The 27,560-nt window shown below is 33.2% G+C and overlaps 1 protein-coding gene across 1 annotated transcript in view; it reads right to left on the bottom strand.

The window, feature by feature from the left end:
* The window catches only part of LOC118185285 (LHFPL tetraspan subfamily member 7 protein-like), a 216,037-nt gene that overhangs the window by 6,103 nt on the left and 182,374 nt on the right, over positions 1–27,560 (bottom strand). Inside the window, exon 3 of the mRNA XM_085819203.1 lies at positions 9,747–9,985. Coding sequence (XP_085675329.1) covers positions 9,759–9,985 — 227 coding nt within the window. The 3' untranslated portion in view covers positions 9,747–9,758. The remainder of the gene's footprint in view (positions 1–9,746; positions 9,986–27,560) is intronic.

Raw genomic sequence — 27,560 nt, 5'->3', positions numbered from 1 at the left:
AGCAAAAATTAGATAGATAGTACCTAAGCTCTGGGTAAGTGTGTTAAATGTTTAACTGTAATGCAGACCAACCAGATACTTAGCTTTGAATTTAGACCTTTTAAAAAAGATGAAAACTCTTAGCTACCATTAAAAGCAGCATCATATTGTAATACTTCTAATACGACAAGCAATCATTTAAATTTGTGCCATACTTTCAGCTGTCAAGACCCAGGGCTAGCTCAATGGCCAGGAACAAACTCAAACGGATAATGCAACACTGTTCAAAAGAGTGCGCAAACTGCTAGCCACATTACCTCGTACCTAAGATGTCTTAATGAATATGCAACAGGTGCAATGAGGACACTTGTTACGGTAGCAGGCACATTGTAAGTAGTAAAATATATACATAGATGGATATAAAGTTTTTTTTTTTAACGAAAAGCCTTACAAATGTAATAGGAATAATGTAAATGATGTAAGCTATCTCTATGTGACTATGTAACATTTCTTATGATGTATGAATAAGTAGCATCTGCAGCGATGATGGTACACTGGAACGCGTATCTCAAGCCAGGCCAATAGTCATTCTGGCAGTGAAAACCAGCGAAAACTTTATAAGATTCTAGCCAAACTGGTAATCTTTAGCAGCTAGAATAGTTAAGTGTGTAGCGATCAATCGCTTAATTTAAAGCTTCAGGAAACAAGTCCAAAGAAGGATTAAATTACTCTTTTATTCAACTCAAGAATATTCACAGTTCGCCTCTCTCGGGCTTACAGGTAACCTCCACCTAGGCTTAAGATAGAAAATAAGAAACTAATCTAATGTTAACTAATTAAAACCAGCCGAAGCTGTACAGCAATAACTAACAGAGTTGGTCCTTAGTACGATCACCGGCGAATGCTAGCAGGTACGTAACAATATGGCCGAACGTAAAGAGTAGACTTGGCTAGAAGCAACGACGTGGCTAGAAGGCAGAACACTCTGTACTAAGAACGTCTAAGCTCTTCCTACTAAAGTGACCAAGATTTCCCCTTAAATATTGGTTCTACCTCATTTATGTAAATGTGATCCTTAAAACTTAACCTGGTAGGGAATCGTAGGTGGGAAACGAAAGAATAAAGGAAAGCTGTTCAATATTAAAAGTAACTATTAGGTAGTAAAATAACCCCTACAACTTCTGTATTGGATTTTAATTTAATTTCATAGTTGTTAAAGGCGATGAGTCGCTTACACTTTAAGATAACTTTGTGTGCTGAACATTAAGTGGAATGTTCACTTTAAGTTTATAAGGTATTTCTCCCGCTTTCTTAGCGTGCCTTCGTGGTGTAGTGGTCTGCACACTCGGCACGTATTCGAGAGGTCCGTGGTTCGATTCCCGCGGCGGCATTGCTTGTTTTTCAAGTCTCCTACTTCCAATTAACATAATGTCTCTACAAGTTAACTTCCCACTATAGAGTTTATCGATAATAAAAATACTTCATTGGGCAATGTTAAAATGTTAAGTTTTGGAAAGAAGACTTATAGCAGTTCTACTACTTCTTTGTGATTGCTTATCAAATTATACTCCGTTATGAATTCTAAGTGCAGTAGTTTTATGTACACACTGATTTCTTTTGGAGCAGAAAATCTTGAAAAATCTAATATGCCACTGCCGGGTTACAGAATCTTCCAGCTGCCATCTGGATACTTAGATCAATCTTAGTCACAAGAATATATGGGACTGAACTAGATTATTTTATTTAGGTAAACTATAAACTCCAAAATGATTATCGTCTTAAGATTCATACAAATTTTGGCTGAGAAGCTCCTGACAGATAAAATCTGAGGGTTTCGTACTCCTATTCCTTTACTATCAGCCTTTAGGGAGGACTTTCGAAGGCACATGAGCGAATGTTCTTAATTACTTTACAGTGTTTTTCAAACTCTCATTACTATGCAGACTTTTACTCAAATGCTATTTATGTAAGCCTCGAAATGTTGAATAGGTCGTTAACAGTCAAACTTACAGTACTAAGAATACAATCGGTACAGTATTGAATATTTTTGTTTCACATCTGGAGCAATTTCTCATATCAGAAGTTTGATACACCTTTGGTATTCGCACACATTTAATCTTTAAAAAACTGTTTTCTAGCGAAAATGTTTAGTAATCCAAACTGATTGCATGTTTATTTTTGTGTATTTTAATGCAGTTGAATTTAAAATTAAATACAGATTATACATGAGAAAAGCGGAAAAGTCTCAAAAGAGATAGATAACATTAACTAATGCATCATCATCATGAAAGGAAACAATCATTGTCATGAAAAAACATCAATAGATGGGAAAAGGACAAAAAAGTAGATACTGAAGGAACACAATGGACTCATGAATTGCTTCCATGAACGCTTTTTTCTAGCATATCTCCGTTATTGTCACTTGTTTTCTTCTTTGCACCAGTTTCTCCATAATCTAACAAACTAACGTGATTTGTCATTCTTTTATGAAGTAAACGTTATTCTAATCTTTTGTGTGCCATGAATAAACATAATTTTGTTTCTTCCCCATCAAATTTCTCCACTCAGAAGGGCTCTTTTACAGACTTTTTGACATCTTGAAATAAATGTTTCCGACACAAAAAAAGAAAAAAAAATACGATAATGAAAGTGTTAAAGCAAACACGATCAAAGTACTTAGAAAATTCAGCATGAAGAAACTTTCTCACATCTTATGAATCGATAAATTCATAAAATGTGATTAGATTAGACATAAAATGTGATTAGACATTATTTTAAGTTCTCTCATCAAATTAACTTTCACATGGTTTTTAGCTTAATAATATCTCACTAGCGCAAGAGCTGCCAACGTGTTGACTCTTTGAAGGTCGATGAAATTTTAAAGGATGATTAAAGGGTCGATAGTAGATATACACCTACAATTCTTTGGCATAAACTAGATGCCGCTGATTTAAAAAAGAAAGATTAATGAAACTGACAATTACCGTATTTGCTGGTGTAGGAGATGCACTTTAAAAATTGGTGTCAAAAATTTGGGTGCGTTTTATACAACGGTGGCGCCGTCTCCAACGCAAACGTCAATGAAGGCGTTGCGGCGAACGAAACCTAGAATGAAAGACTGTCGACTTTAGGTATGTTTCTTCTTAGAATGCTAAGGTCGCCTAATTGTTTTTTTCAAACCGATATGTCTGAAATTCCGTTTGGGATTTACAGTAATTTCTAATAGCTTTCTTCTCGGTTCATTAACGAACAAAGAGGTGTGAAGGTTCCAAATGAAATTGTTTTTAGTTTTTAACAAAGACGCTTTCCTCTTTAGTGTACTAAACCATCTTTAACTTAAAGGAGCCACAAAAAGAATCTTGTTAGGGTAAGACTGTTTACAGTAAAGACGAACTGATACAATAAATTTGGGGAAATAGCAACTATAAGTTTTAGAGAGAGAGTAGAAACAGAGCATGCAATGTCGGCCGTTATAAACTGACATGTTTTGCCAAGAAATGTCTCAGAAAACATTACCGTACAGCATTGAATTCAAGTGAAAAGTGATCCAGTTTGTAAAATAGAATGAAAGTCGTGCTGCTGAAATTAAGTTTGGCCCTCTTCCAACTGAGAAAGCAATCGAAGACAGGTTACCGGGAGAAAAAATCCTACTGAAGATGCCACGTTTGAAAAGGCTATGAGAAGCAAGTCTCCAAAATGGCATAATATCGAGAGGGAAATCGGATAGCAAAAAGCAATCGGAATTTCTATGTCCACAAAAATGATTCAACACGAAGCAAAAAGAATGTTTCATGAAAATGAAGTTACAGATTTTAAAGGAAGACACATTGATGCTTCAGGTTCATGCAACGAAATGGACTAAGCATGCGTACACGTACCACACTTGCTATATTTTATCGTTTTGCGATTCAGTGTCGGAAGTCACTACAATCTGAAATGGGAAGAACGCAAATATGTCCTCATTCAGTTTGATGTCCCGATGAGTGACGTCTCGAGGAGTGATTATCTATATTCCTGAGAAGAGTCGGATGGACCAAGATGGGATTAAAATATATTTTTTGAGAAGTTTTGCAGCAGAAGACCAGACGCACTCTTACTCAAACCTGCGTTTTGGTGCTTGACCATTTCAAGCCACACATAAGAGATAACATAAAAAACATTGCTGCAGACCAAAGAACAAAATTTGTAGTCATACCTGGTGGCTTGATATCCCGGCTCCAACCTCTTGACATTAACATATCCTTCAAAGATGCCAAAAGAGAGGAATGGAACGAATAAATGATAAAATCATCTGTCCAAAATTTGACACCAACAGGAAGAGTGAAGAAGCTAACTGTGGGAGAAATTTGTACCTAGGTGAAAAACTCTTGGGATAATATCAAGAAAGACATTATTGCCTTTGTCTTTTAAGAAGTATGGCATCACAGATTTCTCAGATAGAGCTGAGGATGAGGCAATATCTGACAACAATGATTCGTCATCAGGCATAGATAAAGTTCAGCTAATGGATGGGAATTATGACAGTGATGACGAGTCGTGTACTGAATAAACGTTGATTTTAGTAATTTTATGTAATATTTCTTTCCCTGTTAAACTTTAATCCAGCAGAAACCAATCCATCAACCAAATGAAACTTCATTATTTTTAGTTTTTGGGTCCTAAATCAAGATGCGTCTTATACACAGGAAGGAGAAGGACAGTAATTGTTTATGGTATATAGCTACACCATTCAGTAAGGAAGAAATTATATAAAAATAGAAGGAAAATAGTTTAGCATTAATATATTTAAAACGTCAACATATTTTTCTAAGTACTTATATGTTTTATGGAATAAGAGAGAGCAATTTAAAAAAAGTGAAACGCAGAAATACTAGGAAACACAACCAAGAAATAAAAACTATTTACAAAATTTCAAAAGAAGATTTTAATGTTCACTAGAAATTTCAGTTGAAAATTTGAATGTGCCAGCATGGCTCATAGATCTGATGAACTGCGATACATCTGATCATGATATTATCATTCAAGATGAATTGATTGGATTGAAGGGGAAAGAAAATGATCGGAACACAAATCTCATTCAAAATAGACTAAGTTTTGGAATTTAAAAATCATCCAAGAGAAATCTCTCAAAATAAATGTTGTTACTGAACTAATATTACTGACTTTTCCTTCTTCTTGCTTAGTAGAAATAATCTTTAATCATGCCAATAATTTACTAGAAAGTACTAAAATAATTTAATAGAACAAAAAGCAGGTTCAATGTTTTTAAAAGAGGCGATATAAAAATTAAGTAATTTTATAGAAATATTAAAATATTTGCATTAATACATCAAGAGCAACTATCACTTTCTTTAAAATTGAACTAAAATGCAATTAGAATATATGATTTTGTTTCTGAACACTTGTTTATCTCTGTAAAATTAAAAGTAATAATACCAAAAGAATGAAACGTAAATCTAATAAACCATTTTTTTTCAAAACTTTTATTCATATTCTTAGTACTACTGTCATCTTTAAGTTGTTAATATGCAATTACTTATATTATGCTCATGTTGTATGCTGTATATTATAGAGAAAAACGTAAGACAGTAGGGTAGATGAAGAAAACCGTTCTTTAAAAATGGTTCAGTGCAAGAAAGGTTAGAAAATCCCTGCTTTAGAACGTATTTTGCTACAAGTGTTTTATTAGAACTTTAGAACCGAATTTCTAATTAATATCGAAAAACCTATGGCTTAACCTAGTTTAAAGTTCTATATTTGTTGCTAAAAATTAGCTGCAATACTTGTGATAAATTTATCAGTTTTTAAATCATAGTATAATTCACCATTTTGGTTATAGTACTGGCGGTATAATAACATATTATTGGTGCAAAAAGCTCTTGTGTATTATTGCAAGTCTTTTACTTGAAGTTCGAGGTTTCATTGTAGAGACATTAGGTTATTTCGAAGCAAGAGGGATGAAAAATGAGCAACGTCTTCGCCGGAATCGAACCACGGACCTCTGGAATACGCGCCTAGCGTGCTGACCACTACACTACGATCATTCATTATCCACCACCCTTTTAGTTCGGGTGCCATTGTAGAGGCATTAAGTTATTTCGAAGCAAGAGAGATGAAAAATGAGCAACACCTTCTCCGGGAATCGAACCACGGACCTCTAAAATACGATGCCCAGCGTGCTCACCACTACACTACGAAGGCCTGCTAAGAAGGCGGGAGAAATATCTTATATCATAACTAAATTATCCTGCAGTTCATGTAAATTAAATGTGTTGACGATGGAAATTACTAGCAGTAATGAGACTACAAAAGGTTCTAGATTAATATTTCAGGACTAAGATTCTATTGAATAATTACAAAATTAAGGGAACCACATTTTTTTATTACTAATTAAGGAAAACGAAAAAGGAACTAAATTTTGTCTTACTCTTTCACTGTAATCTTCTGCAGTTAAGCAACTTTCCGCCGATTAAATCATTATTGGTATGTTTGTTCTTTCAAAAAATAATTGTAAAATTCTTTTAACTTCAAAGTCTTAATAATCCTAACATTTTTTACTATTGTAAATGCTATTAATAACTTAACACAAATTAATCTTACTGTTAGATTTAAGTATGAGGTAGATTTGTTATTGTTTTTCAAAAGCTTAATTAAAAGTTACATTGAAGAGTCACTTCGGAAAAAAAAAATCTATTTAATATTAATTTTTGTCAGAAATGCTAAAATAATTTCGATATAAATATAATAACTGATGTTTCACTGAAACAAGAATATAGGAAGGCAAAATTTACAAACTTTTTTCTTATGATATTATCATGGGCTAAATATGTTTTCCCCAAACCATTCTTTATTCTTACAAAAAGGACAATTGTTTAAGCTCAGAGTATGAAGAACAACATGTGCCGCAATCGCAGCTTTTTTCCCAATTTTTTAATTTTTGGAAATTTATTGAAAAAACTATGAATATCAAACGGAGATTATTGGAAAAAAATATTAACATAATTGGATACATTTATTAAGTAATAAGAACTAAGCGCTTATATCTGTCAGTCTCTCAAGCTTTAAAAGCAAGAATTTCATCATCTTAAGCGCGTAGCGCATATGTTTTTCATAGATTTCAGATTGCATAAGATAAGATCTAGATTTTAAACAAGAATAATTTCTTTCAGAAAAGTAAATTTTTGAACGAGTCGAGCGTTTTGCTGTTTTGAAAATAATGATTTGCTCCAAAAAGCCACTTCAGATAAAAAGATGGATCCTTCAAGTTACTTTTATGGCACCATTATCTTGGCACCTGTTATCTTTTATGACACCATTATAGGAAAACTACTGATGGCTTATTTTAATCTGCATGCTTTCACGATGAATAAATCATTGGACTAAAGATTTCTTTTCAACTCGGTGCTGATGCAAGAATATTCTGTGATGCTAACGCTGTCAGTTGTAACAATTTTGATCAAGATGAATAAATAATTTATTACTTTAAAACTAGAAAATCTCTTCAGCGTAAGTTGAGAATTTTCTATCTATAAATTTCAAGAGATATCAGCTCACATTTATGCCACACTCATGGATTTTAATAAAATCTCGAATGCAGCCAAATTGTCTTGCCACTAGGAGTGGAAAGCGGAACGCAAATGTATTGCTTAATGATCTTATACACTTGCAATCTTAATGATCTTATACAACAGATTTTATCCGATTATTTATGAGTATGCATTTCATTTATAATTTCTTTTTATATCGTTGGTAAACTAAAAATAACCTAATTTTTGTTGTAACTGTTAAAAATATTTTTTTTTTTTTTGTGTGTATGAAAGGCACTACTTAATCAGTTATGATTACAATTAGATTAGATGTTGTTGTTGCGGACTAGTAGCATGGGCGAAGATGGCAGCTCTGGTAGTTAGCAAAATGTTATCATTAGAGAGGTTTGGTCTCTTAAATAAGATCCCCAATTTTTAACAATTCAGCAAGGATGGCTGGACGATCAAAAATGTGTTCAGTTGTCAGTCCTGTGTCCGGAGAGTTGTCACAGTTTTTATAGGTTTTTAATCCTCTATGATGGCCAGTTCTAAGTCTGATAATAATTTTAGTTGTAAGTCGATCTCCACTGATGTTATTTCGGATGATTCAGGGCCATCGAAATGTGATTATTGGAATTGAAATTTCCTTCAATTTGTATTTGGCCATGACATTTGCGTCTGAGAGAATGACATTTACGTTATACTTATTGTTGAGTTTTCGAGCCTCTTTTGCCGTTTTATCTGTGTCCTCGTTACCTGTGAAACTGACTTGTGCTGGCAGTCATTGAAGAATACAGACCTTGCCTAACTTAGTGGATCAGATTCAGTTATATTGGATTCATAGAAGACATATAAGATTAGACTCATGGAAAGCAAGAAATTTTGGGATGGTGAATGAAGATTGTTTGAACAATTAGCCATAATTTTGTTTGATATTGAACCAGAAATATTGAATCGATACTGATATTGAACCAACTGTCACATCATAAACAAAAAGGGAACAAGTATTTTCAATCCATTATCTCTTTCCCTCTTTTTTTATGGCGTGTGTCAGAAAGTGGGAGATAAGACTACCAGTCAAGAAATCCTAGTCTATGGATGAATTATCCCTTACCAGACTTAATTTTGCTGCCAGTTTATATGGTTCTTCAGTACGCCAACAGTATGGTTCTTCAATACAAGTGCAGATGTAATGGCAGTTGTGTCCGAGAAACATAAAGATTGTTATCTGATTTATTGTCCCATCAACCTTCTAACTGCAAGTTTCACAACCCAAAATAAAATTTTAAAATATAACCTAATTTTTAATACGTCAAACCGACGGTTATACAAACTTGAAAGTATATCAAAAACAAATTCCGCTGCTTGAGGATTATTCAGGACATACGTTCAAATTCAAAACTATACTAAAAAGAAATTCGACACATCTGTACGCTCTTGCTGCACTCTCAGTGTTTTTGAAACCAAAGAGGATTGCCGAAGTTAAGCCGATAAATTAAATTAAAACAGTGGAGAAGAAAAATGGAGTGGCGATCGGCCATGCTGTCAAAAGAACACCTCTGAATGCTAGAAATCTGTGCTTACTTTGTAAGGTATTTCTCCCACCTTCTTGGCATGCCTTCGTGGTGTGGTGGTCTGCACGCTGGACGCGTATTCCAAAGGTCCGCGGTTCGATTCCCGGCGAGGGCGTTGCTCATTTTCCATCTTTCCTGTTTCCAAAAGATCCTAACGTCTCTACAACTTGAACTAATTTACATTCTGGGGGAGTGGAGAATTGATGAAAGAAGCAAAAGTACAGCCAAAACAATAACTGGGTTAATTAACATAAAATTTTACAAATTGTCAAAACCAAAGAAGTTTGAAAGGAAAAATTAATTATATTCTTTCTTAGAGTCCGACTGGTAATCAGCAAGTTAGCAGAGAGATGATCTGATCGTTACATCCCAAGAAATTATGAGAGAAATGCTTTGATTATTTTACAACTCAAGAAAAATTTTAAATTCGCTGTTCTATTATGCAAAAGTTTTACATCTATAAATTACTGAAATGCGAATAAATTCTCGTTCATGTATTAGGTATAAATGTTATGTGATCAAAATTTAAGCTTAAGAAAGAGAAAAAAAAATTATAGAAAATGGCCTCAAAAGTTTCATGTGTACGTGTACATTTTTTAATACAGAGGGTATTTTCGTGGGAGGAAATAAACTGAAAATATTATATAAATTCGAAAATGTATCTTACATCAACAATTCCTCATATTTCTGTCCACTGACACGGACTGAAAATGTTGTAGTGAGAGAAATGCGCAAGTAGTGGACAATAGCAGGCCAGCACGGTGGACGTAATGGCAGCTATGTAAGCCCAACCCAAACGGCAACCAGCAGGAGCATAGCTTTCAGCGTGGCTGCCACAGTGGACTCTTGCGAAAGGTGATCCCAACACAAGTGGATATAGAAGAAGTGACGCCGACTGTAGAATCACTAGAAAGAGAAAACAAAATAATTATTAATGTCTCATTAGCCTTGAATGGAGCAAAATCAGATTACAGTATAACAAAATTACTTAATATAAGAGGAAAAATAGCGCAGTCATGATAATAAACAGATACGCATTTAAATGACAAAATTTTTACGTTTAATCTAATAAAGTAATGAAGAAAATAAGAAGACATATCCGAGCTAGTACACAAATATTAAAATTGGTTCTATTGAGAATACATAGAATGTGAAAGGATCTTGTTAGAAACATCCTGCATTTCAGAATGGTTTATCAGGAATATACACGGTCTTTTAGATTATGTATTAGATGAACCACAGGTGTTATATCAAATAGAAGAACCATTTGATGAAGTTTATAACTCAGATTGTGTATCAGTTGGATCTTGCCAAACCTTTCGTGGTTCTAATAAGATCAACTCTTCAGGGCAGGATGGTTAGATGGTTGATTGAATACTTCCAGAAACATTTTATTTTTAATTTTATTTCGAGGCAAACGTTTTGCATCGAAATGTGATTATAAATTTATTCTTAAAACTGCTGAACATATTACCTACATGATAAGTGATAAGTGACGGTGGACGTGGGCACTGTCCCTTTGCCGTAAAGATTAATCAGTACAGCACCACGTCCACCCTTATCTAAAGTTGGCTAGAGATTGCATATAGCTACGTATAGAACATAATAATTATTCCTGTAACTACGCAAGTGAGCTTGGGGGAGCTTTCATGCAGGGCTAGTTCATATACACTACATGTGTGCAGAAGGCGGTTGCAACTAAATGACTTCAGTGCACGTATAAATAGTGCTGTGCATATACATATTTACATAATTATGACATTGCATGTCTTATATATACACTATGTAATACGGCATTGACATTATATATGAGATAATAGTGGTATTACATTACCATTATTGACATTACATTTAAGAATTACGTTATGCAGATTCAACTCTGTAAATACATTGTCAGGAGCAACATTGCATATAGAACATATTTATAACACTATATTTGTTCTTGCTTTTATGTGATTGAGCTTTAGGATGACGTACAAGCAGACCTGATATATAGACATTATAGGTGCTCAAGGCAGCTACATCTGAGGTCCTGCTGTACCTGGGAGATTTTTGTACAGACACATAGATACTTATTTATGACAGTGTTTGCATATAATGCGGTACTGTAAGTATTTTCTATATTATGTTACGTAATTCGATACAACATTACATATGACTTAATATTACTATTCAGAAATGACGTTACACTTGCGTTCCGTGGTATTACATTTACAGTTTGTGCAGTGTTCGGATTCAGCAGTGTTTTTATTATGTCCAATGTGACATTAGATTTTGATACATATTAAGCAATATAATTGCTCTGGCAGTTATGCAAATGAGCTTAGGATGTCTGACATGCCAAGGCATGTAAGTATACATTTCTACTGTTCATAGGCGCATCTTGCTATGTCACTGTTGTATGCGTAGGATTGTACTGTACACATGCTTTTTCATACATATTCTAAGATATTGTCCTTTGACTGTTCAGTACATCCGATGCGACATTTACATTTAAATACACGTATTTAAAGCAGTTAGGTTGTGCAGCCACTTATGGGGATGGGCATTGGGTAGCATTACACTTACAATTCAGGTCTAGACAGAGCCTGAAGTCAGCTGTGTACTTTCCTTGTCTGACACGTCATCCATATTAATATTCACTGTTAAATTAGTGGAGATGTTCGCGCATACTTGCTGATGTGCATGAACTATTTTATATAATGTTTCTTAAGTTAATTACATTGCTTAAATTTTAATTAGTACTGCTGAGATGTTGCGGTACGCGTCGGATATACAGCACATGTACACATACGTGGTATACTTGGCATGTTTGACTTACTGTTAGTAGAGTTTGCTTGTTCAGCGCTGTGGTAGAACACTGTATATCAAATTAATTAGGTTTATTCACAAGGGACTACATCAAAGCAACAGAATGGCTTACGCATCTAAGGAAAATAATGTCTTCGTAGAGAACCGTTTAGAGAGAAACTGGGTGATATTTGTGGTACGCATGGAACAAACCACTAAACCAAGCAGATAGCCCGTTCGCCGAGATTTGAATTCGACAAAATTGACTATGGCGGAGTTATTTCGGATGATTCAGGGCCAGGATTCTTTCCATAAGGCTCATTTGTACACACCTTATTTTCGGCAGTATCGTTGGTTTTAAATATATTTTTCAAGAAGTAAACTCAAATGATATAAAGTGCATTTATTATTTTTAAATCGCTCAATTTATAAAACATTTACAGAAAGATTCGATCTGATATAATATAAAACTTAAAATCGTCAAATACAACAAGTAGCGTAACAAGTAGCGTCAAATAAACAAGTAACTTAAAATCTTCAAATACAACAAGTAGCGTAATGTAGCCACCAAAGATTTCGAAGCCCTTTGCTAAAAGCATTTTCTAACTCAATTATTATATGCATTGCTAAACAGGAAAACAGAGAAAAGATTAATTTAAAATGAAATATTAAAAAAAAATCTGAAAGGTTTCAGATTTTAAATTACGTCCAAAGCGGCCTTTTTTTTTAACGTTCTGTGTGTTACCTTTATTTATTAAGTATCATGTTCTTTGCACTTAAATCATAAAATTCAGTTCAGTAGCAATGTTGCAAAATAATTTTAAAATGAACATATATTTAGAATTTCCGATACACAGTTCCGCGCCCGCTGGAGATAAAAACGTCCCCCCCCCCGCCGTAGAGTGTTGCCATTGCTCGCTTTTAAATCGTTGAGTTTGGTACTCAAAAATTCGTTAAAGTTTTACAAAATATGAAATCAATAATAAAATAAATTCCAAATTTTAAATTTGGTCTTAGTCGTAGGAGGATTACGTCATTCCAAATTCGATGTCTCTATGTACCGTTGTTTTATCACAGTGCGAGGAATAGACATACATTTATACAGATTTTTCATTATTTAATTTCTTCAAATAAAATGCAAGACTCTAACATTTGATGGCAATAGTTTGAAACGCGAAACCGACATTTATAGTGATTCAACGCAAAATCGCAAAACGAAAAGGAAAAAACCCCCTTTGGACTAACAAGATGACAATATTTTGCTATTTTCCCCTTTCACTTTTCAGTTAAACGATTATCGGATATTTGAATTATAGAAAGCATACGAAGGCTATGTGCTTCAGAAAGGATGCCTTCTCGGAGGATTAATTTTGGAAAACTGTTTCGAATTTACTTCACACAGAATCCACATGTAGTCTGTTTATTAAGTTCGAACTGATACTGGGAGAAATTACAAATGTTCAACAGTCCTATCCATTCTTTGCCACTGGTGAACTTTAACTAAGCGAAATTCGGTTGATTGGACTTGTAACGTGAATGCGAAATTTCTGTGCTTGTAAATGAAATTAAATTCATTAAAGCATAAGGAAAAGCTTTAAATGATATTGCATCACATAAATTTGCAAAACATTTAATAACAAACTGATAGTCACAACTATTAATAAGGGAATGTTGCGGCCTTTAACTTTAATTTTGTTTTCAGCATTTAAGGGAATATCAAATTACATTAAGACAGATAAAACAGCTCTACTGTATAGCTTTAATATTTTATATATTACATTTAATCTCACAGATCCAATGAAAAACAGCTCGAAACGTATATTTTTGTAATAATTATCGACGTCGGAGGAAAAAAGCCTTAAGGAAACTGTGAAAGAGTTATAATTGCACTCTTTTGAACTCTTGTTTACATTTTAAAAAAGATCTTAAAGTCGTTTCTTTGCTTACGTATTCAATATTCCAAAGAGAAGGAAATTAAATGAATTACTTTGGCACAAGAATAAAAGACTCAAATTCTTTTCGGTGGTAACGGCGAATACGAAAAAAAAAAAAAAAAAAAAAAAAAAAAAAGAAAATATTAACTATCGAACGCTTGAAACATAAGGCGAGGCGTTATTCCCCTTCGAAAATGGAAGCTTTAAATTATAATTGAATTTACATACCACACGTAGTTACAATATGCAAAAATTTTTCCGTGGAAAAAAAAAAAGCATTTAACTCTTGAACGATTCTATTGATTAAAAGCAAAGTAAAAAAAAGTGAACAAATAAAAAAATTCTTGAAGATTAAAATTACACTTTTAAAAACGCGTAATTCTTGATTTCATTTTCGAAATGCGAGTGGAAAAAAATTGGCTGTCAGCCAATCAGTTCCCCAGATAATTAAAATGGCTGCTTGATTAAAAATATGAAGTACTCGAACGCCGTGAGAAAGAATTATTTCTGTTTAGAACTTGGGATTAAACAGCATTGTTATTTTCCAAAAATCGTACTTCCCTTTGCGCCCCGTCATGCTTTCTGATTAAATAGGCAAAAATAAATGAAACTTCGGAATTTTTGGAAGTTTCTGTTTATTATTTCAAACGGCTTATTAATTCGGAAGCGTAATTATTTCTAATGAATTTAATGGAAAGAAAAACATACTGTCACTAATTTTTCTCTTAAATAACTCAAATACAGTCTCTTATTGTAAGTAAAAATATATACTTAACATCAGTTTTGACAAGGATGCTATTTCAAATAAGTGGAACTTTTCTAAAAACTAAATACAATTTATTAGGAATTTCCTTTGACTCATTTTTTGGCAGAATTATAAGTACAGTCATTGTTAAAAATACAGTGCAACCTCTCTGATGTGAACAACTCCCCCACCCGATGAGAAACGATTTTTGTCTTTTATGAAAGCGTCGCCTTAGTCAAACTACATAAAGTTAGGCCCAAAAGCAAACTCAAATAGATTTAAATATATTTTTAAAATCTAAGCCAAATTATGATTGCGCTTTTTTTCTTTATTTTAAGTCAGCAGTTCTTTTCTTGTTAGAAATGCGATGCTCAGTTCGAATGTTTATTAAACCTTCGCAGGAAAGCGTTTTAAGATGTTTATTCTTTTCAATTTTCGAATTTCTTATACTGGCAAAATAGAAAGTTTATAAGGTATTTCTCCCAACTTCTTGGTATGCCTTCGTGGTGTGGTGGTCTGCACGCTGGACGCGTATTTCAGAGTTCCTTAGTTCGATTCCTGGCGAAGGCGTTGTTAATTTTTCAATCTCTCTTGCTTCCAAAAAAAATCCTAATGACTCTACAAGTCTTGCTAGTTTAGGGTAATATTTGTTGCAAGCCTCGCACTCGATCATACCAGCGAAATAAATGCTCATCTTTCGAAAAATTAAATCTTTTCTTTTGTTAAATAATTGCTATGTGGAGTTAATTTATGATAAAATATTTTCATGGCAAATGTTTTTTCTGCCTTTTGAACAATTTGTTTTAAATACATTTTTCGAAGGAATTTGCTTAATCTTGTGACTTAAATTAAATCTTGTACTTTCAGGGGAAAAGGTAGTCATTTAGCGTATAGAGTCTCGTTCTCTTTGGTAAACATAAACTACAAGATCTATAACAGCGGTTCTCAATCTTTTGACTAACTCGTTCCATCTAAACAAATTTGAAAACCTTTAGTATCACCACTACAAAATACTACTACTACCACCACTGATGAACAAAGCTCAGATCGCATAAATTTACGAGTTTTAGAGAAAAAACTCAATCAGGAAGTTGGGGTTTTAATTTTTGAATTTAATAGTTAAAAACACTTTGCTTCTTTGCGTAAAACCAGTGGTACGCGTACCACCGGTTGAGAACCCCTGATCTTTACCTTAGACTTAAGCGACTTATCGCTATGTCTCAAATTACCACAAAGACAGTAAAGGGTGTAAATGATCCTTTTATTTAATTCAGATAAAGTTAACAGAAGGCACGTCCTGTGTTTACAGAACCAGTTAACATTTATGGCGTAAATCAAAAGGTAAGAGAATTGAAATTAAAGTGGCAATTCTACAGCTAATACATGCAGCAGAGCTCCGACCTTCTGGGGACGAGCGCTTTTATTAGACCAAAACCAATCGGACATCGTATCCGTATCAAGTGGTGACTCTGTAAAACTTTGGGCTGATCGCACGGGCTCGTCCCGGCGACATATCCTTCAAGTGTCTGCCTTATCAACTGTCGATGGTAGGTTACGCGCTTACCATGGTCGTAACGGGTTGACGGGTAAATTAGCCGAAGAGGTTACACAGACAAAATACGCGCAAGTTGGTTCAAAAACCTTATGTCGGAGAGACAAGCCGAATGTTATTCTCGCCGTCGGGCTTGTCAAATAACAATACTGCTCTCAAGAGAATCAAGTAGCCGGTGTGGTCTTCAACAGATGGAACATACTCTAACCCTCTGAAACTTTGCTTTAAATATTATCTCTTTCTATTTAGTTCTAGACTATGATTATTAATAATGTTCTTTTATTCAAGTTTTGTTATTTATCAACATTTTCTATACTTCTTCTTGTTTAACTTATAAAACATATTGAAAAATAATCTAAGTAAACGTATATAAGAATTTTTCGATTTTTAGAAAGGAGATTGGGAGTAATGATCTTCTGTCTAAGGTGAAAAAGGTGCACGGGACAAAAACAGGTTGAGAACCACTGATGTATACTACTGTTATATTTACATCGATGCGTAAATTATGCTGTTATATTGACTGTCTACCAGCGCTAGCTTGACCTGAGATAACATGTAACTTCGCTAAAATGTAATAAAATGTAACTTCGCTATAAGGTAAGCTTGGGCTTTCATATTTTTGTAATAAACACTATATTGTAATCCACTGTGCAATGAATTAATGATAAAAATGTAACTTGAACTTTTAAAAAAAATTTAGAACTGGAGGTTGTTGGCAGAGGTAAGCTACGAGATTCCTAAATGTAATGCATTCTGAGGTGCTCTCAGTTAGAATAAGGACTGAGTCAAGCAGGTAGCCTTCATATGCTTTGCTTTAGTTAAACAACCAAGTTCAACCTTATATAAATGTCACATTGTAGTCTATGTTTCACTATTCACAGGGAACCTTTACGATAATTTTAACAAAAATGAAATCTTTTGAAACTGTCATGTAAACAATAGGCGAAACAAAATAAATCCACCTGAGGATACTGAACGATTCAAGAATAGGAACACATTCATCATCCGAACGATTTACATTTTTTGGCATATTTCCACACTAGGAATTACTGGTGCATGTATGAGCTTTGAATCTCTTAATTGTTATTCCGAAAGCAATGAAAGAAATCTAGGGTATAATTTAGATGTTGCCGTAAAAGAACTTCTTGTCAAGTGCTTTTATGCTGGAAACACAAGCATGATTGACACCAAAAAGGTGTTATCAGATAGCATGAAACACGCGAATAATATTTTAGTTTCAGTAACCTTTAGTGCTATTCTATTCCGTGATAGCATAAATCAGAAAGAATGATCAAAATTAGAGATAAGCGCGAAAAGGCCACAAAATTTTTGTTCGAAGATTCGGTTGATAAGTAAAATTGCCAGATAGGGAAACATTTGGAGAAACGTGACTTGTAATTTTATGCTTACGACCATATTAAGAGATTTGTATGTTATCTTTTCCTAAGATATACCATTTTCTTATCACTAGTTCCGAAAAAGTAACATTAGAAATAATGTGTGATGAATACGAAATATTGTTTTAGTATTTAATAGGAACATTGGGTAAGTTATTATTTTAATCATTAAAAAGACAAAAACGTGTACTGTCTTTGTAAAAATTCAAATATACAGGCTATTTTAGAAAGATTGTGTAACTTCAAAAAATTAACGTAAATCCATGTTTGTGGTTCAGAAAATGCGTTTGAAGGTAGCGGCTGGTAACAAATAAAACAGGCTATAAATGAAATAAGACTATAGAAATTTAGGTCACTTGACATCTTTTGCCAAGTATACTGGAAATTTAAGATTTTATTGAAGGCCTTAAGAAAGTTTGCCTTCAGGGAAAAAAACACGGTCCATATTAAAAAAAATCTCGGTCCGAAAAATATGTGATTCAAGCCATTTTTACCCGAACAACAGAGGCATAGATTTAGGGCACTTTAAAACTGAATTTTATGGAAAAAAATTCTATAATTGATAGTTTGAAACTTATGCTACTGATTTCTTTCTAAAATGAAAGTTAGTATGTTGTTAGTGAAAGTTTAATATATGTTTGCCAAAATGTGTTGCCTAAAGAAGTTCGTACAAAAACGACCTTTTTTTGTTTGACAGATTCAGATATGCCGAAAGCTATTTCCACTATATTACCCTTTTTTACTCCCTTGAACGAAGTAAAGAAGTTATAATCTTGAAAAATTTCGGGTATCATATTTCAGCGAAAACATCCATTCAGACGACCACTCTCGAATCCATTTAGACAATTTATTTTGCGCGAAACCTATACGTATGGACATAATAAAAGACCTTTTTTTTTTTTTTTTTTCAAAACGAATTGTAAAATGGATCAAGAACAGATTATTTTCCGTGATGTCTGTCTGTCTGTATGTATCTCGCGTAACTCAAAAACGATTACCGTAGAGCGTTGAAATTTTCTACACGGAACTCTTTTAACATCTAGTTGTGCAACACCCTTTTCCGTTGCAATCGCCACACCAAACGTATATATATATTCCAACTTGTTTCCCAGCTCGGTGAGCTTATTATTTTCCTTCTTATGTGTTGGTAAATTGTGTATTTTTTACTTTTAAAAGGGGTGGAATTATACAGTTCTTATATTCCGGTTAAGATTTTTATGCCTTTAATTAATTTGCGTGCAATAGTTGTATAATTATCAACAATTTAAAAGTGGTGCTAGGCCTAATGAGGTCGCAGTTTGTTTACTTTTAAAACTCTTAGTAGAGTTATATAAATTAAGTTAGTGTCATTTTACACAGTGGAACCGAAAGTTAACCTTCAATTTTGTGCATCAAAAATTTGGTCTTCTTGCACGTTGGCCCAACTGCTTGTTTTGACAGAGAAACTTAAATTTTATTTGAAAAAAAAAATTTTTTTTAACTGTTTTTACTGTATTTGGTGTATTACTTTTTTCTGTATATTAGGATTTTTTGTGAAGATATTTTGAGTGTTTATGCATTTTTGCCTTGGCACGAAATGAGAACTGAATGAAGTATATTTCTAATGAAATTTGAAGAAATAAGTTTATATGATGCGTAGCGAAAAATGTAAAACTTGACAGGCCGTGCAAGGAAGTCATGTAGTGTCCAGATCAGATATTTTATTTTTATGTGTTGGTAAAGTGGGAATTTTTTGCTTTAAAGTGATTGAATTATGTTTTTCTTATGTTCAGATTAATATTTTCGTTAATCTGCATGCGAAAGCAATGGAGTTATCAACAATATAAAAGTTAAAAATTAAGAGAGACCACCATTTGTTTACATTCGAAACTTTTCGTAGAATGATGATTTAAATCAGTCGGTGCACCAACTTCTTGTCTTTCTGTCCAATGGGACCTAAAGTTAACTTTCAATTTTGTGCACCGAAAATTTGGTCTTCTCGTTGGTGCAACTGTTTGTTTGGTAGTAGAAATATTAATTTTAATTGTAAAAATTGTTTTTTAAACTGTTTTTAACTGTATTTGGTATTTAAAATTTCTCTGTATTTTACAATTTTTAATGAAATGTTTTGAATTATGTATTTTCGCCTTGCCGTAAAGTGAGAAATAAGTTGATTGAAGGAGAAAAATGTCTCTAATAAAATTTGGGATATCAATTTTAAATGAAGTGCAGAAAAAATGTGTATAATATAATAGGCTATACAAGGAAGTCATATAGTGGCCACATTTTTTTTTAATATATAGAGTCAGCATAAAAATTTCAATTTCAGTAATAGTAACCACATAATATCACACCGACGAAATTATCAATGGGAGTTTGCTCTCGAAGTGTTTTGTTTCTTCAATATTTTCATCAAACCAGAAAGAGAAGTTTCGACGTCAATAATTTTCATTTTAATTTATTGACATAAAAGCAAAAAAGCACATAACAGTTACGATATAAAAGAACTTGTCAAAAAGTTCATAATACGTTTATCCCTTGGATTTTCGGATATAAAGAATATCATCGTTAAATGTTTAAAAAGCTTTATGTCATATTCTGAAAATACTGAAACGCCATTTGTTTGCCTAGCCATCTAGCAATTCTTCGATTTCATCATTTTCTTTTTTTGTTACTAGACCAGTCTGCCGAATACATTTTCGGATAATTAATTTTATAACAAGTCACTAAGATTTTTCTAGTGAAAAGCATTGCAGCATCGGTAAGTAAACCATCGGTAAGTTAGCATCGATAAGTAAAACGTCATGCTCCTACGAAATGCTTAAACAATTTGTAATGACATTTGAAACTCCTAATTAAGTCTTGATGCATAGTTTGAAAGTAGGATTCGGAGGCAAGAAAGCAATCCCTATTTATTCTAAGATTTCGACATGTGTGTGTGTTTGCAGCACAAATATCAATAAAGAGCAAAATGTCTCGATATTGGGCCGAAAGATTTCTTATCTCACTTTCGTAGCTCTTCAAACAGTTCCGATATCGCTATCATACATGTCCTAATCCACGTGATGATCACAGGAAACAGGAAGGTTTATATATATAAATGTGAGTATATGCATTTTTTATTTTACATATATATATGTAAGATAAAAAATATGTAAATGAAAATTTTAATTTAAATTAGCAATAACTTTTTAATTCCTTATTTTTAATTTGGGTATTTCCCTCCCTATTCTAAAAATAGTGATAACTATTTCTGGACTGCTTCATTTCTAGTCCAATTCATATCATATGACTTACGTAACGTTGATGACGTAGCTAATCCGAAACATGAACTCAAAATTTCGAGAAATGAAACCTTGCTCTTAGTTAGCTTTCATACTGGATAACTGCGCACTTTGCTTTTACCTCTGTTGTCGGCACCTCGTTGCTCTCTTGCTATCGAAACATTATCAGAAATGTAAATGTTATTGAATAGGCACGATTAGCGTGCCAAGTGAACTGTGATCGCAAATGTCAGTTGAAATGAAGTTGAATTTAATCTGCCTATGCTGCCAAGTTTGCTTATCAACATGGATCAATATTCTGATCTGCATCATCAATATGGGTAAGTTTGGTGAGCGTTGCAACGGATCGGCATCGGAGAGGACTGCATCATAACTTGAAGACTTTGCTGCTTAATTAGCAAGATGGCACTCAAAGAACACACATAACAGTAAATTCCACACATAATTTTATTCTTGGATAATTCACATAGTCACTGTGGGTGCACTATGCACCTCCCAATTTTTGAACAGCTTACATCTTAAACAATTGACGAATTTAGAAAAATAAACTCTACGAGACTAGTGGCAATGCAAAGCAGCGACATGACGCAAGAGAGGGAGTTGTGACGCAATAGACCTTTTTATACCAAATTCCATTTCAGATCACATGACACTTTAATATACAGGATTTTGGGTTCAGATTTCATGAGTAAGTGCGCATCAGAACTGCATAGAGACATATTTATTCCTGTTATTTTTAGAGTGAAATGAATGAATTTTTAGAATGAAGTTAAAGGGCTATTAATTTACTATTTGAAAGCTAGATTTTATATTTTACATATTAGATATTTTATATTTTACATATTAGATATTTTATATTTTACATATACACATATATTTTATGCAAGAAGATAACCCTTGGGCGCTTTGCCATTGCCTAAACAAACAACAATTTTAAGCTTCTCTTAAAGTAAAAACAAATTATTATACGTCGCAGGTTTTTTGGGAATACAAAATGAAACTGCATATTACTCTTATAGATATGCTATGTTAGAATTTTAACAAAACAATGCTTTTGAATTTAAATCATGGCCTTATACTAGACCTAGACATTATCTTTTAAAAGAAGATTTTGTTTAAAATGCACTTATAGGAATTTAACTCGTAGAAATATGTTGAAACGCACAAACTTATTTCCATTAGCATTCAATGATATACGTAACACGATAATTGAATGGTAAAAGGAAAATCACAATAGTTAAAGAAGGAGTTTGTTCAACAAATAAACCAAGAAGATTAGATTATCTCAACTCCAATTTCCTCCAGCTTAATGGTCATTAATAATAAATTCTAGACTCCGCTTAATCGAAGATATTGTACTCTGTCTCAGTAATAATCGGATAATTTTTCAGCAATGAAAGGAAGAACGTTACTTCATAAAAACGAAATGGTTTTAATTACAATTCACTGATGTTAAATCTGACGTCTTCGAATTCCTTCAAACGAAATCTAATTTACATACTTAAAACTAATTGTAAGTTATAATTCAGTTATTTTTTATATGCTCAGCTTTGTATATGTGATTTAAAAGACATGTACATGTTGCACATGTAAATAAAAAGAAAAATTAAATTAACAGCTCTTAATCCAAATATAGCGACATCTTGATATAATGAGTATGGAAAGGGTCCAAAAGTAAACGTGCATTACACAGAAATTGAAGGGCTGGTCAAACGAAAAACATAATTAATAAATAAATAAACAATAAATAAAAATAGTAAAATAAAATTTCAAAAAAATATAAATACAGGGCACATAACATTAAAAGGATTATTTTCTAAATATATAAGTCAGAATACTTACTAATACACATTCATTTATTCATATTTAATAATATCCTTATAAAGTATGTATGCAGTGACCTTTTTTTAATTTTTAGAAATATTAAAAAAATTACAGTTATTTTTTGGCTTTTTAATTAAAGAAAGATTTCATCAAAGAAAGATGTACTTCTGCTTATGTAAACTATAAAAAACTATTTTATTAGCTTTTAACTTTTAGAGGTTAAAAAAATTAATTTTTTTATTTACAAAATTTGATGGTAATTTTTTATGCATTAAATTATTGTTATTATATATTAAATGTAGCCAAATTAGAGACTATTTTTGTATGTAACTAATATTTTGACGTGCTTAAAAACTATTTCACAAAACGGGAAAATAAATAAAATCAAATGAAAATACATAACGTTAATTTACAAAAGAGAAAATTATATGGAAACAGTAAAAAAAAAAACCTTTTGTATTCCGTAGCCGCTGTATGAACTTTTAGTTAAGTGGATATTGAGACAATGGGTGTATCTTAAAAAGAACTGATAACCAAATTTTACTGTCATGTTCGTGTTCAGTGTATCAAAATTAATAAAATGCGTGGTTTTATTTTGGATATACCCTTTGGCTTGCGTCCAGGGTAATTCTTGTGACCGAAACTCTCAGTGGTAGTAAGAAAACTATAAAATTTCATTTCTGGAGAACATGCGAAGAACGTTCCTTGCGAAGTTCTCTGACCTCTTCATTAGTCATAAAATCTCACTTCGTTAGCTAGAGTGACAGTTCTGGCTTTCGCCGATAAGCAATTCGAGTTTTCGACTCTCACGCGACAACCAGGCGTGTCCCCATTTCCCTCTCAAGTCATTCATCACCCCTCTTCAGGCAGTTACGTTTTGGAGCGCGTCAACGGGTGGACATGTCGAGTGTCAAAAAGGTGGACCTGACAACCCATGTCATAAAGAATGAGGTGACAAATCCAGTTTAACTCAAGGAATGTTGCCTTCTTGGTATTTAACGCCTTTCGTTCGCGAAGTGTCGGAGAAATGCTGTTTTAAGTATAAAATGATTGAAAAGATAGTTTTGTTGTCGACGCTTGTTTATCCCGACTAACGAATAAGAGTGAAATACTGTTTGTCATTCAATCTTGCCATCGTCATTATATGAAATGACTTTTCTACGGGGGAGTAACTAGAGGGGGGCAAGGAGGGACATTTGTCCCCGGGCACAGTATCCAGTGGGCGCCAGACTGATGTTACGAATTTTCAGAATGAAATGCTAACTCTTGGCAAAGAGGAGGGGTGTGAGATCTTCAATTGTCCCTGGCCCTAAAAGCCCTAGCTACAGTTCTGAATTTCTAATAGAAACCGAGAACGGATTAGTATACAAGTCATTAAGCATCCTAAATTTAAAACTTATTCTGAGGAAGACTGGGAAAACTGTATAGTTTTGACTAATAAAAACGTAGATTTAATAGCAACCGCAAATGCCGCAAGGTATTCATATTACCATGGTGCAAGTCTCAACAAAAGCAAGATACTCCTTTTACCAATTCCAAAGCTCTGAACAATTATAGTAATCACATGATGCGATAACTTATAACGGAAACACTAAGCATTCGAAAATTATTAATGAATGGAGATCACAGGAATTAAGAAAGAATTCAAATGGTACTCCGATTTTGTTTTTAGTTGTCGAAATTGTAAATATGCATAAACTTTTAGTTTAGAAATTTCTCATTTTTATTGTCAAAATTTTAATATAGTGCCACAAAAAAGTCATTTTTCTGGCATCGGGGAATATGATATAGTTTTTACGGTTTCTATATTCATCTGAAAGTCTAACTTCGAGCATCGGATTCATTTTAACCTTTCGAGCATCGGATCGTGAATTTCGTGCTGCTAGTCTAATATGTTGTCTACCAAACTACAAAAGAACATAGAAGGAATGCGAAATTTCTGCCATGTGTTCTTACAGTAAAACAATTAATGCAGTTTATAAATTTTAAGTTTCAGAAGATTTACTCTCCATTTTAAGTATCGCATTATCTTTGTTTGCAGTATGGTATCGCTCTGGGCGATCCCGAATAAGACAACTAACGTATTTACGAAGACCATTTATGGCAATTTTTTTTGTGAAAATTTCTGTTTTGAACAACAGCAGCCGATTTACGCAAATAGGCTGCTGTTGTTCAAAATAGAAATTTTTGCCGTAGGGACAGAAATTTTTGCTGTAAATGATAGGGATAGTTATGAAGGCGCTTCCGAACTATAATTGTTCAGAGCTTTGGAATTGGTAAAAGGAGTATCTTGAAAATGGTTACATTTATTGTTCGGTGCTTTCAATCTTTTGTGTATTTGCTGTTGTTTTGGAAATGCATGCACCTATCATATTTTGATTTGAAGCTGTCTGTTTGTTTATTAGAGGGACTGGATGCGATATGCTTAATCAATCTTAAAACTTTGTAATCAATATTTCAGGTTATTCTAAGCAAAATAAGCAGTGCTTATAAATTTTCCAAAAGGAAACAAAACTGCAAAAATGGCAAGAAATGTCTTCAAAATTAACAAGATACGACGCTGAACCTCCACGTAATCTAGCTTAAAAGGGAATGACAGTGCATATAAGATAATCGTAACAATTCCTTTCGAAAACTAAAAAAAATTACAAAATTCATCTACTGAGAGATCATGGAAAAGGGACAATCTAATTGATAAAATTTAATACGTTTTGATGCTAGAGATAAAAAATCAAACAAAATCTGATCAAATACATTTAAATAAAGTAATAGTTTTAGACATTTTTGTTTCTTCAGTTATTTTCAGTTAAACGTTTCGAGAGTTAAGGAATTATTTTTGAAAGCTCGAAGTTTTGAAAATTTCGGAACAATAATTTGAAAATGTTCAGTAGCAGTACATGGTAAACACAAGTAAAATTTAACTTATTTAATTATTTTATTAGAATCGTTTATATTATTCTAAACATATTGAGAGATACATAAAACTGGTTTGATTAAAAAACGTGTTTGCTAATTTTCTTTTTTTCTTGCTTTGTTGCTCACATATTACAGCTTTGTTTCTTTTTTTCTATATCCATTGGTCCAAACATATGACACATTTTTCTTAAAACGTGAAAACTAAACTTAATACACTAATAAAACGTGTCATAAAAAAGTGGTTTTAAACTTTGTGTTTTTAAAACATTGATCTTAGTTACGCATTTCCAGTCACAACATTTTCTTGAAATAATGTTGAAGATTTTATGAAAACATTTTTAGCTTGAAAAAAGTATTTTTATATTTATAAAATCTGATGTTTTGTATGGCTTTCGAAGAGGTAAAGATCCCTTTAATGAAATACTTCTTATGCTTTAATATCGTTAAAAGCAGAAATTACCTCATATAAATCTCGAATTATCTTCTCTAGTTTTCTTTAAGCAGAGTATTTGAGAAAGATGGATACAGGCTATATTTCCTTAAATATTATATGTCGTCAAGTATACAAATTCTAAACATAAGGTATGGAATTTTACGGCAACAGTTTTAGCAATGTGTGCGTGGAAGGTGTCTCTAAAAATGAAATACTCGTAGAAACTTTTGTCTGGTTTACGTAAAGCAGGATACTGATTTCATAAGATCTTCATTGCTTCAATTAAGAAAAGATTTTGAGATCCAAAACTCATTGAGATAGCATTAATTTCATAAGATAATGCTATTTTACCCAATACGAAAACCGCCAAAATGCATTAACTTTTATTTCGCAGTTTTGCTGCAAATTTTGGTAAAAATCTGACTGTAAACACCCCTTGTAATAGATAATAGAAAAAGATTTAATCCGTTTTTAAATAGCTCCATGAATTTTGCACCTGAAAGAAAGGAATTTAACTTACATTTATTTAATTTACTAAAGCATAACGACCATGTCACCAACTGGTCTTTTTATTCTGTAACACCATATTAAGATTTGTATTTATAGAATCATCCTGCCCCTAGTACTAAAACTGTTTTTATAAAATTCTCTACTATATTTTAAAAGAAAGTATACGTTGAAATACATGTTTAGGATTAGTACTAAAGGAAATAAAAGATGTAGTCATCTTTTTAGAAACATTAAGTACCCAACTTAAAGTTAAAAACATACACACATTGGCCAATAAATTAGAAACTTTTGAGATTTTCATTTGAATTCGTGCTAGGGATGAAGTATACAAATTTGTTTTTGACGTGGATTACACGTGGTTAGAATGCTAGTTTAAGTAATGTGTAAGAGTGCTTTTCACGATGAATGAAATAAAATGGGAAAAACGACAGATCTTTCACCATTTGAAAAAGGGTTATTGTTGGTGCCCGTTCAACAGGGGCCTTGATTTCGAAGACAGCAAGTCTCACCGGGTTTTCAAAAGTAGCCATATCAAAGGTTGGAATCAGAATCCACAGTCCTTCTGTAGAAGACTTAACTGCGGTTTGAGCACTGTTTACAAGAGAGTTATCGGCGTCGTCTCCGACGAATTGTACGGCAGAGCAGTGCTTCAACTGACACAGATCGCCAACCAAGGTAATATGGTCACATGAATCATGCTACACCTTATTGTGCACAACTGGGAAGACGTCTAATGTAGCGAAGACCCCAATGAAGCCATTAATTCATCCTGCACTGTGAAAGTTCTGGTGGGAGTATCATGATATGGGGCATACATATTCAGCTGGCATGGAAGTGATGCCCTGGTGTTCCTCGAGGTTAAACAAACAGCCATGAGATACCTAGATATGCCGTAAGATCAAGTGCACCCAGCAATTTTGCATTTTTACCCTGATGGCGACGGATACTTCATGAACGATAATGCAACTATACATCGTGCCAGAAGTCTTCAAAATTGCTTCGCTGAACATCAGTCTGACTTCCAACACCTTCCCTGGTCACCCCATAGCCCAGATCTTAACCCCCATAGAAAATGTGTGGGATATGGTGGAAAGACGCATCGGACAGTATTCTTCTC

The sequence above is a fragment of the Stegodyphus dumicola genome, chromosome 6, assembly GCF_044657685.1.
Source record: "Stegodyphus dumicola isolate Sdum_Otavi_A_Nest chromosome 6, ASM4465768v1".
Taxonomy (NCBI): Eukaryota; Metazoa; Arthropoda; class Arachnida; order Araneae; family Eresidae; genus Stegodyphus; species Stegodyphus dumicola.
This window is presented reverse-complemented; position numbering and strand designations above follow the sequence as displayed.